The following is an 11,493-nucleotide window of genomic DNA, read 5'->3' as shown; positions in this document are numbered from 1 at the left end:
CCGAAGTGATTCAAAATATTCTATCGGCTAATTCTAATTTTTCGCGTTGAATAATAATATTTTGGAACAAAGTTGGAATTAAGGCTGGAGCTGCATGCTGTGAATTTATCACACCTGCAGTCTGCAGTCTATGTATATGAAGCATCTGTTGAGTAATGAATCAGAGAGCATAATATGCGGAACAAGTTTGATTGAGATTTTTACTTTTCCTTTAAGATAAAATGATTAATAACATAATTTATGCATCTAATAGATACATATCAATGTACATGTGTAGCTTTTTAAAAACAAGAATCTGTAATTGAAAATGTGAAAGTGAAGAGTTTAGGTAATAGTTCTTAACCAAAATTTAATGACAGTTCATTCCTTCCTAGTCTCTATATAACTTTTAATTACGGCCGTGCCCTCTCCCCTTCAATTGATGTCTTATACATGCTTTTAAATTCTGTTTATGTATCAAGAAATTTCCACAGGTACTTGTGGACAGGATCCCCCCCCCCCCCCCCAATTCAACCCCGATGTTTGTTGGACATTTTTTTCCACAAATTATATTTATTTCACTTATTCATCATGTGTACCATAGGAAAAAATCGAGTACAAGTACCTGTGGAAATTTCTATTTGCCCCCCTCCCTCCAAAAAAACTGAAATTGCTTTCTACGGGCTTGACAAAAGGTACTTGTGGACAGACCCCCCCCCCCCCGATATTCAACCCCGGGGCTTGTTGGACATTTTTTCCACATATTATATTTATTGCACTTACTCATCATGTGTACCATATGAAAAAATCGTGAAAACCCCATTTGATTATCGTTCCACACAAAAAATGCCTCACTGTGTAGAGTTAAAACATTAATTTTTCATATTTCTTGATGAAATTAGCATTAAAAAAAGCAACACAAAATTAATACCGGATTACATATCACTTGAATTTATCATAAAGCAGAAAATCTGTTCTGCGGGCTTCAAGGCCAGCTCAGGAACCTAAAGATGTCCTCATTTTCCAAGTCCAGTACAGAACGTAAAATAAATGAAATAAATCACACGATCACTGGGATGAACTCAAAGAAAGAAGACTCTTGAGGAAAAGATATTTTGATTCGACTTATAGACTGAAATAAACCGATATTCTCTTTTTGCCACTCTTTCCTGGTGCCCTGGGACTCTGAATGTAGGATCAGTATTTTTTTCACAGGTCCGTTGTACGGATTGTACCGGGGGGGGGGGGGCAGACCTTCTGAAAATAGTCTTTTGCTGCAGTTTTAATATGTAAATTTTGATTTAGTTGCTGCTTGCACCCTCCCCACTCTTTGTTTCTCTACGGTCTTACATAGGCGAATCCCAGCAAAAATGTAATGACCCCCCCCCCCCTCTAACACACACTTTCTTTTAAATATGTATTGCGATAGGACTTAAAATAGGAAAACATTTTCTGCATATCTCTACATCGATAAATATAAAACAAATATTTTTTTATATTTTCTTTTTAAAACAACATAGATAATTATGCATAGTTAATTAAATACTGAATTAAATATTTATCTTTGCAGACAATATGCTCTGGGTTATAGAACATGATGTGAAAGCGTATCGTAATGCACCTTGTAATCCTTTGGATTTTCAGATTTAAGGCCAATGCGAAAACCCAAAGACGCCGACATTTTTTTTATGCTACTGTAATCGAAGATCCGGGGGGGGGGGGGGGGGGCAAACAGTTTTTGTCCTGTCCACCTGTCTATTTGTCTGTTAGACTGTGTTAGCCTCTTTGTCCGCAAAAAACTATGCCCATAAAATTTGATTGGTTGGAACTACTGCTTTCATATTTCTTATGTGTATTCCTAGTAACAAGGACTTCCTTCAGGTACCAACATATTTGACCTCTTGACCTTGAACTTGGAGTTTGATCCTCTTTCGCAAAATTTTACCAAACTATAACCTTGGCCAAAACTTTTGAACAGTTGGTGCTATGGCTTTTATACTTCACATCTGTATCCCTTGTGATAAGTCTCCTCCTTGGGTATAAATATGTTTGACCATTTGACCTTGATCTTGGAGTTTGACCAACTTTTAAACAACTTTAGCCTTGACAATAACTTTTGAATGACTAGTACTAGGGCTTTTATATTACATAGGTAATTTTCTTGTGACAAGGCCTGTCATTGTATACCTTTAATTTTGACCATTTTACCTTGACCTTTGAGTATGTCCTACTTTTGAAAAACTTTAACCTTGGTTTTAACTTTTGAACAGTTGGTACTAAGGCTTTTTTAAAACCATATGTGTATTCCTTGTAACAATTAAGACCTTCCCTCAAGTACAAACAATTATGATCCCTTGACCTTGGAGTTTGACCTTTTAAAGAAATTAACCTTGGCAATAACTTTTAAACTGTTGCTGCTATACTAGTATATATTTCACAGTATATTCTTTGTTCAAGACCTTTATTTGGGTAATAACATTTTTTTTATCTTTTGATCTTGACCATGGAGTTTGACTTGCATTTGAGAAACTTTAACTTTTGCCATAAGATGCCATATGGGGGCATCAGTGTTTCAAAAATCACACGTTGTTCAGTATCCAAATCGGGCATAAAACATTTACAATGATCCTTTAAAGCAGTGAGTTGAACCTAATAAATTACGACTATAGAAATTATGATAATTTATTTCGATGTATGGTCTAAAAAAACGTTTATTATACCTCTGTGAAAACTAGCTTACAAGTGAAAAATCACTACACTGTAAAAATAATGTATAGATTTTGAACACAATATATACATGTTTAGGTTTAACATGTTCAAGAAAATGTTTACATGCTAAACGCGAAGGGAACAAAACGCGTTTAAACTTCACATGTTTAGGATCTAAACATGTTGATATAGATAAGAGTTTGGAGTTACCAAGTAACTAACGTTTCTGTGCTAAACATGTTTAAGATGTAAACACAATCACAGGATGATGCAATTCGCGCCACTTTCTGAGGACAAAGGAATTGGTCAGTAATCAAGCGACCACATGCAGCCATGTTGGAAACATGATTGAGGGATCTTATCTTGGTAATGTTTATTTTCTTGTTTTTAAATGTTATGCCTGTTTTATGTACAAAAATATTTAATATATTAAGGTGAAAACTTTATTTGTTTCAAGATAATTAAGCATTTTTATATATAAAAAAAGGACATATTACAATATATAGATTTTGATTATATATATGGAGATTATGTGAGAAAGGATATTGTAATCAGACTCTCCAAGAGCGTCATTCCCTCATCCTGTTCATATATATATTGTCTGAATTCAAGAAAAAAAATGTACAGTATATCAAATCAGAGCCGTGTTACTCCCATTATGTAGTCAAATGATAAATAAATATCAGCGGCTTGGTCGACGAGAAGAATGATGACATGCTCTTGCTTAAAACCCCTTTTTGTATTCCTATTGCTACGTAAAATTATTTGTGAAAGTTGACATGAATAACATGTTCAATGATTAATGAGTAAAGATACTATAATTTTTAAAATCATAAAAACGTTATTTAATGAAAATCGGGATCGGTATGCATCTCAGAGGTCGGGTTTGGACGGCACATTATTTTATTCGTGTAAACATGCTCCTCGATGGCAAAATGTTACCTCTTACCAATCTCCTGTCCATTTTCATCATCGTACGTGTAATCAGTTAATTTTATTTATAGTTAAAAGTGAAAGTTGAGGGAATCATATGAAAATTAGTATATATTTTTTTTCCCAGTTTATTCAGATTATGGACCAATATGCTGCATCAATAAAAGAAGATATAGAACTGTTTCTTTTAAATCATGTGCCATCGAAGACATTAATCCGTGCCAATAACACCGAGGTACTGGGTTCCTTGAAGATAGAGGCAGAGGACCTATCAGAGGAAGAGACAGACAGGTTAATTTATTACTTAGTGGGAACATTCCCACAATTGAGAGATTTGGGGGTGTACGACATCTCGGAATTGGTCCATGACACTGTTAAATTTGTGATAAAAAGAAGCAAAGAAAGAGGTATATGTATTTCTTTCTTTGCAGTTCTCTGCCTTTAAATACTGAAATCTATTATATATGTACAAAGATTTCTTGACATGTAGTTATTAATATATAATTATTATATTGTCTATCAGTCAATAGTGACTTGAATCTTCACCATTTGCATTTTGAACATACAGTACATGTAGTTCTTCCAATTAAAAATAGGCAAAATATAGAATATGGGTACAGAATGTTCAGGTCAAGTTGTATATTTTATGGAGGGGTTGCTTTCAGTTTTATAGTCACCCTTCATAACATCAGGATTCATTTGTAAATATAGTGCTGGTGTGCCAACATGTTGATTCAAATTTCATCAATTCTTGCTAAATGAGAAATGTGTATAATGTTGATAAAGTCGCATGGTGTACATACATTGAAAGGACCAGTATTTGAACATTCATTTAAAAGCTGTGGTGTGGCTTCAGTAAATGGAATACAAATACTGTAAAAAGGCCAAATACAAATTATCATAATTTTTGTAAATTGTTTATATTTTTTTAAATGAAGTCATTAATTTTCTTTTTTCATTAACTTAGGAAATATGTCTATTGATGAGAAATCTTCACTGGATGATGTTTATAATTGGCTGATTGGGAATGGTATCAGCATTGAGACAAGTTCCATATTCAAAGGTATATATTTAATTCAGTTTTATAGTGCACATTTAAAGTTTTTGTTCTATATTATCAAATTTATTCTATTTTCCCTGCCAATGCAAGTTATTAATCAAGTTTAACTAGTCAACAAATTAACAAAACATCTCTTTTCTTAAAAATTACTTAATCCTATAGTTAGTAGATTGTGTTGTTTTCATGTCCCCAGATGACATATACAATTTTGTATTTCTTTTTTCTTTAGGTTCATTTTGATGAATGCATGTGCATGCCAATTAGGGAAATATGAGCTTGCAAAATTACTGTAGCATGTGCCCTTTTTTCTGCCACAGCAAAGATAGGTTATATGGACATTTATTAAGAAGGCATAAGTTTGAACCAAACTTTATAGTACATTGCAGCAGGGCAGGATGTGGGGCCTCTTTTAAAACTGTGGCAGGATTGAGGACCCATCATTACAGAAAGCATGCCAATGATCCTGAGGCTGAAAATTCTGACAATGATATACTAGATATTAATGATGATCAGGATGATATAGAAACAGAGACTGAAGACTTTATGAAAAAATGGGAAGCACAATTTATCTTGATGCTAGTGGCTCAGCACAATTTATCTCAAAAAGCCATTGATGACATTTTAGTATCAATGAAACAAATGAATAGCTTTCGAAATAGCTTAATGAAAGAACATATACGGTCACAAATGTCGGAAGATTTGTTCGCCAGAATTGACCTGGATGAAATATTTTTCAGACAATATGTTTGAGGGATTAGAGTCAAAATATTTGCGAGAAAAATATTTTGAAAGATACCTTGGTTATGTTAAACCAGTTGCTGTAAAATTAGGAGAGAAACGTGTAAATGTGAAATTGCAAAACAAATACCGGTTCATAGAAAAAGATGTCTTGGGATACTATGTTCCATTTTTCTGTCAACTCCATGAGATTTTAAAGATGCCAGAAGTACAACAAGAACTTCATGCTCCCAAGAGGTCTGATTTTCAATTTTCTGACATTAGAGATGGTGCACATTTTCAGAACCCTTTTCTAAGAGATCATCCTGATGCATTGTTATTTTGCCTTTACCATGATGACTTTGAAATTGTGAATCCAATTGGTTCACATCGCAAAAAACATAAACTTTCTGTATTTTATTGGACTCTACTGAATATTGGGCCGGAAAATCGTTTCAAATTACAGGCAACACAACTACTGGCGATTGGAAAATCTACAGACCTGAGAAAGTATGGTCTATCAAATCTTCTTCAAGATTTTGTTGATTCATTGAACATTTTGCATGAAGGAAAACATTTCCTTATTGGAGAAGAAAGAAAAAAATATTATGGAATGCTTTACTGTGCTTTAGGAGACACTCCAGCTGCACAGCTTATGGGAGGGTTTAAAGAAGGTGTTGGAATGGCAGAAAAACCGTGTCGAACCTGCGAAGTAAGATATGACAATTTAGCATCAAGTTTTTCAGAGGATGACTTTATTAAAAGGGATGAAGCAGAGCATAAAGATAGGTGTGATGTATTGGACCAAATTAAGGGAGAAACCAAGAAATATTGGTCTAAGCAATATGGCATCACTGGAAGAAGTATACTACTGAAGATTCCTGAATTTGAAGTAACCAAGTGCATATTGCATGATCCAATGCATGTTCTTCTAGAGGGAATAGTCAAATTAGAAATTCAGTTAATGCTTGAAACATTTATTGAAAAGACAAAATATTTCTCACTATCTTATCTCAATACTGTAATAAGAACTTTCAATTATACAACAGAAGAATCAACAGATAAACCACAGGAGATAGAAATGAAATCTTTGAGAAGACCAAACACCTTTCCAATGACTGCTATAGAGACAAAAACTTTTATGGAACTCTTACCTTTTATGATTGGAGAAAAAATTCAGCCTGATGATGAACACTGGAAAAATTTTATCAGACTATTAAAGATCACTCTTCTTGTTATTTCCCCTATTGCTTCTGATGAAACAATTGCAACACTAAAGCAACTGATACATGACCACAACTCAAATTTTTCCAAGTTATATCCAGATATTCAGTTTACACCAAAACTCCATTATCTTTGCCATTTTCCGAATCAAATCATTCACTTTGGCCCAGGCAGAAATCATTGGTGTGTTCGAATGGAAGCCAAACACAGTCTCTTTAAAAACAAGAAGTGGAAAAATTTCAAATCACTACCTTTGTCAGTTGCTTCATATCATCAGCAGTGGATGTGTCTACGACAGCTTAGTGTACAAAATGGAAAATCTGAAGTATATCTTTATTCTGGTGATTCAGTAGGCGTTGGGTCATCTATGAAATTTGCTGACTTGTGTGATGGTATGAAAGATGCAATACATAGAAATGAAACTCATATTCCTGATACAGTTCTTCAGACCAGTTGTGTAAAGCTAAAAGGGATAACATACAGAATTGGAAGTGTACTATTGAAGAATTATGATGAAGATGAGTTGGATTTTTGCGTAATCAGTGATATATATGTTTTAAATAACATCAAGTACTTTCAATGCAAACTACTAAATATCATTGAATATTGCCCCATATTTAATGCTTTTGCATGTAGACTAACAGAGGAAACTTTCTGTTTACCTGCACTAAGTATAAAATACAAATGGCCTCAGATTAGTCATACATTAAGGGGACAAATGTATGTAATGTTATTCAATGTAGATTTTTGTTGGTGTTAATCCTAAAATGAAGCCTGAATTCTCACATAGACATTAATAGGAAGTATTGTCTCTATATGAAAATTTTAATTTGCCACTACAGATAATGAAGTGGATGGATTCAGTTTAATAAATATGAAGGAGAGTGACATTTTTTTGATGATACCTGGAAAAGTTGGACCAGCAAGGAAAATTTGCACCCTTATTGAAAAAATTAGAAGAAATGAAGAAAAAAGTGAACAAAATATTGAGGGATATCGCATTATAGAATATAAGGAGGACTCAGCAGGGTGCAAGACCATAGAAATTGAACCTACTACGACACAGTCTGCAAATGATGATCCAACACCTCAGCCAATAGGAGGCTTACAAATCTATGAGGTACCAGTGGCAACATTACCTGAGATTGCAAGTGGTGGCCTAGATCTTGAACATGTTGAAGTAGAAGGCACCTCATTTGAAAGCTCAGCTGAAGTGAGTACTTTATATCCAGTGAAATGTTTCCAAAGAAATAATTTGAAATTATGTTGATTTAATAAATTGAAAGCAAAATTTTAAATTGATACGTTTTTAGTTTATTCTACCAGTACTTTAAAAAGCTGCAAAAAGACAAATGCAATGTTCTTTAATTAATTTAAAAACATTAATATGTGTAATAAATATTTTTTTTCCTTTTAAATTACAGAGCCGTAAACCGTCAAAACCAACATCCACTGAGTCTTTAGAACAGTATATACCATCATACTCTCCCGTTGTAAGATCATTACTGGAAAAGGGTGAAATCTACAAAGAATGGGATAAAATGATCGAAGAGACAGCCTATCATGTTTTAAGTGTTGGTAACTTTGAAACAAAGGGAATATATACCGACTTTGGAAGATTAATGTATTCCAAGTTTCCCTGTATTGGACACTCTGCCACAAAAGATCCTTGGGTAAACCATTTAAAGCAATACTAGTATGAGCTGCATTTTTGAGAATTTTATTTTGCTATTAAAATGTGTCATTATGATAAATTTGGAAGTAATTTAAACCTTTTATGATTAATAAGACTAAAATAAAGTATTAAATTGTTTCAAAAGAAAGATCTCTGTACAATCAAATATTTAGTATTATTTAAGAAAACTATATTGTACAGGATGACAGTAATGTAAATTTGCATCATTAAGAGCTTGTAAATAGTTTTTCTATTACAAATATGAACAACAGAAGTTTATAAATGTTCTTTTTCTCTGTCCTTGAAATAGTTAATGGCAATTTTGCAACAGAAAATTTTGACATCAAAGTTGCAGCTCATATTGCTTAAATTTTATATAATAGAGGTTTTAAAATCTCAGATAATGGTTTTCTATATTTTCTGTATTTCTAGGGATACTTCAACAAAAAGTTGTCACAAAAAGTAAGACACATAAGGTGGAGATGGAATGCAAGAAGAAAGGCTGTTGAACACACAGCAGAGAAAAAGCCAAAAGTGTGCTTGAAAAAAGTCTCCTCAACAGATGGTAAGCGAAATATTTATCTTTCAAAAGGCAGAGAGGGTTGCATGGGTAGATTGCTTTATTTACAGGTGACACACAGAAATAACATTTATTGCTGAAGATAGCTAAATTGCAAATCAATAATATCTTGTCAATTTTCATTTTATTCTAATGTTCATCAATATCTTTTTAAGAGAGAATGACCCTAGAAGAAGCAGAAAATGTACTGATGGAGGAATTTAAAAAACCAACCAAACTAAGAGACAATGCACTTATTGCTAAGACTCAAAGAGATACATTAAAACAGAGAAGATTGTTTATAGAAAAAAGACATGGGGGATCTGTGGAACATCTCATCAAGAAGTTTCCATTTCTAGGAAAAGCTGCGTTTGTATGTAATTTATATCTGCTGTTATTTTAATGAATTTTCCTTTCTTGTGATTTTTGCAATGTTAATGCAGTGTGCTCTAATTTAACGTATAGTGCAGTAAAGCATATTTTTTAACTGTTGGCTATTTGTCTAGGATCTTGTTTGTATCCCTTGCATTTTTAAGCACTCTATAGATGAAGGTATTTTTCTTAATATACAAAACAGAAATGGTTAGGTATTGCTAAGATTACCCTTCTTTATTTCAGATTGAGAAGGAGTTTTTCCTTATCAAACAAAACCTGAAAAAAGATGCTATTTTGGCTCACTGGGATGAAGTAATGAGAAAAGTGTCCCAAATATTCATGGAGGAAAACTCAGACTCTGTGAGTGTTATACTTACTTTAATTAAGTATTGAAGTATTTTAAAATTTGTTATACCTTAATCCACATAGTAATAGAATTTTTCTTTTATTAGATTCCAGAAGTTACAATAAAGCTTTTGAACAGATTGGAGGAATCAATCAAGTACAAGCATGGTACCAAACAGCTTCCCTTGATTACATCGTGCAAGGTATGAAATAAAGCCAGTATCAGTAGTAAGAAAATAAATTTTAGATGAAAAAACTTATCATTTTTCCAAGTTAAACTCTTAAATGTACAATGTATAGTTTTTATGTCCCTTTTTTAGGCAAGTGAGTGGAAAGGTTCAAAAACAAAGCATGACGACCCACCAAGATTAGTTGCAGTTCTCAACCAAAGGAACGAGATTCAAAATATGTATATTGTGGGAGCAGGCCAGGAGGTTGACACAAATGTGGGAATACTCAGGGATGGACTATTACGATTGATTTACTCCTACTATGCATGGGATTTGTCATATCCAAAACATTTTCAACTTCTGGGCTTTTTGCAACATTACATATTAGAAGACAGGGAGAATAAATTTTTTGTTTCCCAAAACTACATGAAATTCTGCAAGCGTCTTGACGCTACACAGTGAATCATGCTACTGTAGAATCTCATTATTTCTAGTTCAAATTTCTACATTTTGTACTATTTGTTGACAAAACCTGACTTTGTTGTAAGCAAGAAAACACCATTGGTTTGTTGTTATAAATTGGTTTCAATCTACATTTCAATGGATTTGTTTCATTTGAATGAAATATTAGTAAACATAGGTGTGTTTAATTATGTTTGCTTTAGACATACTTTGTAGTCAATTATGAATATGTTTTTGTCATTTCTTTTTGCATGTTCTACAAAAATGTTAACTGGTGTGAAACATTCCTGTTTACTAGTATATCAGATCTAAAAAGATTCCAAGATATAACCTTTTGAGGATAAGGTTCAATGTTATGTTACTTATGTCAAATGTATTGACTCCTATTAATTGTACTTCATGACATTGATACTTTTTTTTTTCTTTTTGGTACTTTTTAATGCAACTAATTGTAATTATTGTATTCACGTTATGGTAGATTGCCTCTATAAAAAGGTAATTATATACTGTTCTTCAATTGTTCTGTTTAATGAGATCAATACATGTAGTTTTTATGTATATTTTGTGAATATTAGGTTCATTACACTTGACTTAAACATGTCTTTGGTTGAGAAAGGATAATCTTAGAAATTTTAGAAGTCAAGAACTCGATATGTTGTCAAAAAGTGAAAGTTTGAAAATAATTTTTCGTTTCATTTTTTGAATTGTTTAGAATTTGGATTCCTCATTTAAGTATAATTTCTTTTCAAAGACATAATATACATATTCAAGTACTTCTTTAGTATTAGAATAACATGTTTTTGAGTGATGCATGGATTTGATATCAATAGATTAGTTTGATTAATAAATTAGATTAATGAAGTATATTCTTATTGATTTTTTTTGTAACTGTAATGCTTCTGGGATGACATGTATATACAGTAATGAACAAGGATGACATTTACATGAATTTTCAGGATTTTTGGACAAATAATGAATGCAACAGTATATATTCTCATGCAGAGCAAGGATACCTCTTTTGTGTTTAGAATCTAAACATGTTTAAAACTAGAACATGAAGAAAGGGTTTAGGTGTTTAATTCCTAAACACATGGACTTCTAACACGTTTAGACTCTAAGCACTTTAAATAACATGTTGAAGTGGGAAACATGTTTAGATTTAGAACATGTGAAAAACTGTGTTTCACAAATGTGTTAAGAAAAGTGTTCAACATCTAAACACGATTTTTACAGTGTAGTAAAATAGAATTTGATTGGCCGAGAAAGTCACGTGTCCATCATGTTT

At 32.6% G+C, this 11,493-nt stretch overlaps 1 protein-coding gene across 1 annotated transcript; it reads left to right on the top strand.

Moving 5' to 3' along the window:
- Positions 1 to 3,970: 3,970 nt before the first annotated feature.
- On the top strand, positions 3,971 to 10,928 carry LOC133193456 (uncharacterized). The gene is made up of 9 exons (XM_061329403.1): positions 3,971 to 4,028; positions 4,589 to 4,684; positions 7,465 to 7,835; positions 8,047 to 8,295; positions 8,730 to 8,862; positions 9,033 to 9,229; positions 9,475 to 9,591; positions 9,684 to 9,779; positions 9,897 to 10,928. The coding sequence occupies exons 2-9, from the start codon at positions 4,594 to 4,596 to the stop codon at positions 10,206 to 10,208; spliced, it is 1,566 nt and encodes a 521-aa protein (XP_061185387.1). The 5' UTR covers positions 3,971 to 4,028; positions 4,589 to 4,593; the 3' UTR covers positions 10,209 to 10,928.
- Positions 10,929 to 11,493: the final 565 nt, after the last annotated feature.

The sequence above is a fragment of the Saccostrea echinata genome, unplaced genomic scaffold (assembly GCF_033153115.1).
Source record: "Saccostrea echinata isolate AGI-Se365-2 ecotype Australia unplaced genomic scaffold, CSIRO_AGI_Sech_v1 ptg000027l, whole genome shotgun sequence".
NCBI classification, from domain to species: Eukaryota; Metazoa; Mollusca; class Bivalvia; order Ostreida; family Ostreidae; genus Saccostrea; species Saccostrea echinata.
Note: the sequence above shows the minus strand (reverse complement) of the source record. Positions and strands in the feature narration are given on the sequence as shown.

What these genes read in the sequence shown, in the direction of transcription:
- LOC133193456 (XM_061329403.1), top strand. Translation starts at nt 4,594, where the DNA reads ATGTCTATTGATGAGAAATCTTCACTGGATGATGTTTATAATTGGCTG. An exon ending in AAAAGTCTCCTCAACAGATG is followed by an intron (nt 8,863 to 9,032) that starts GTAAGCGAAATA and finishes TATCTTTTTAAG; the next exon opens with AGAGAATGACCCTAGAAGAA. An exon ending in TGGAGGAAAACTCAGACTCT is followed by an intron (nt 9,592 to 9,683) that starts GTGAGTGTTATA and finishes TTCTTTTATTAG; the next exon opens with ATTCCAGAAGTTACAATAAA.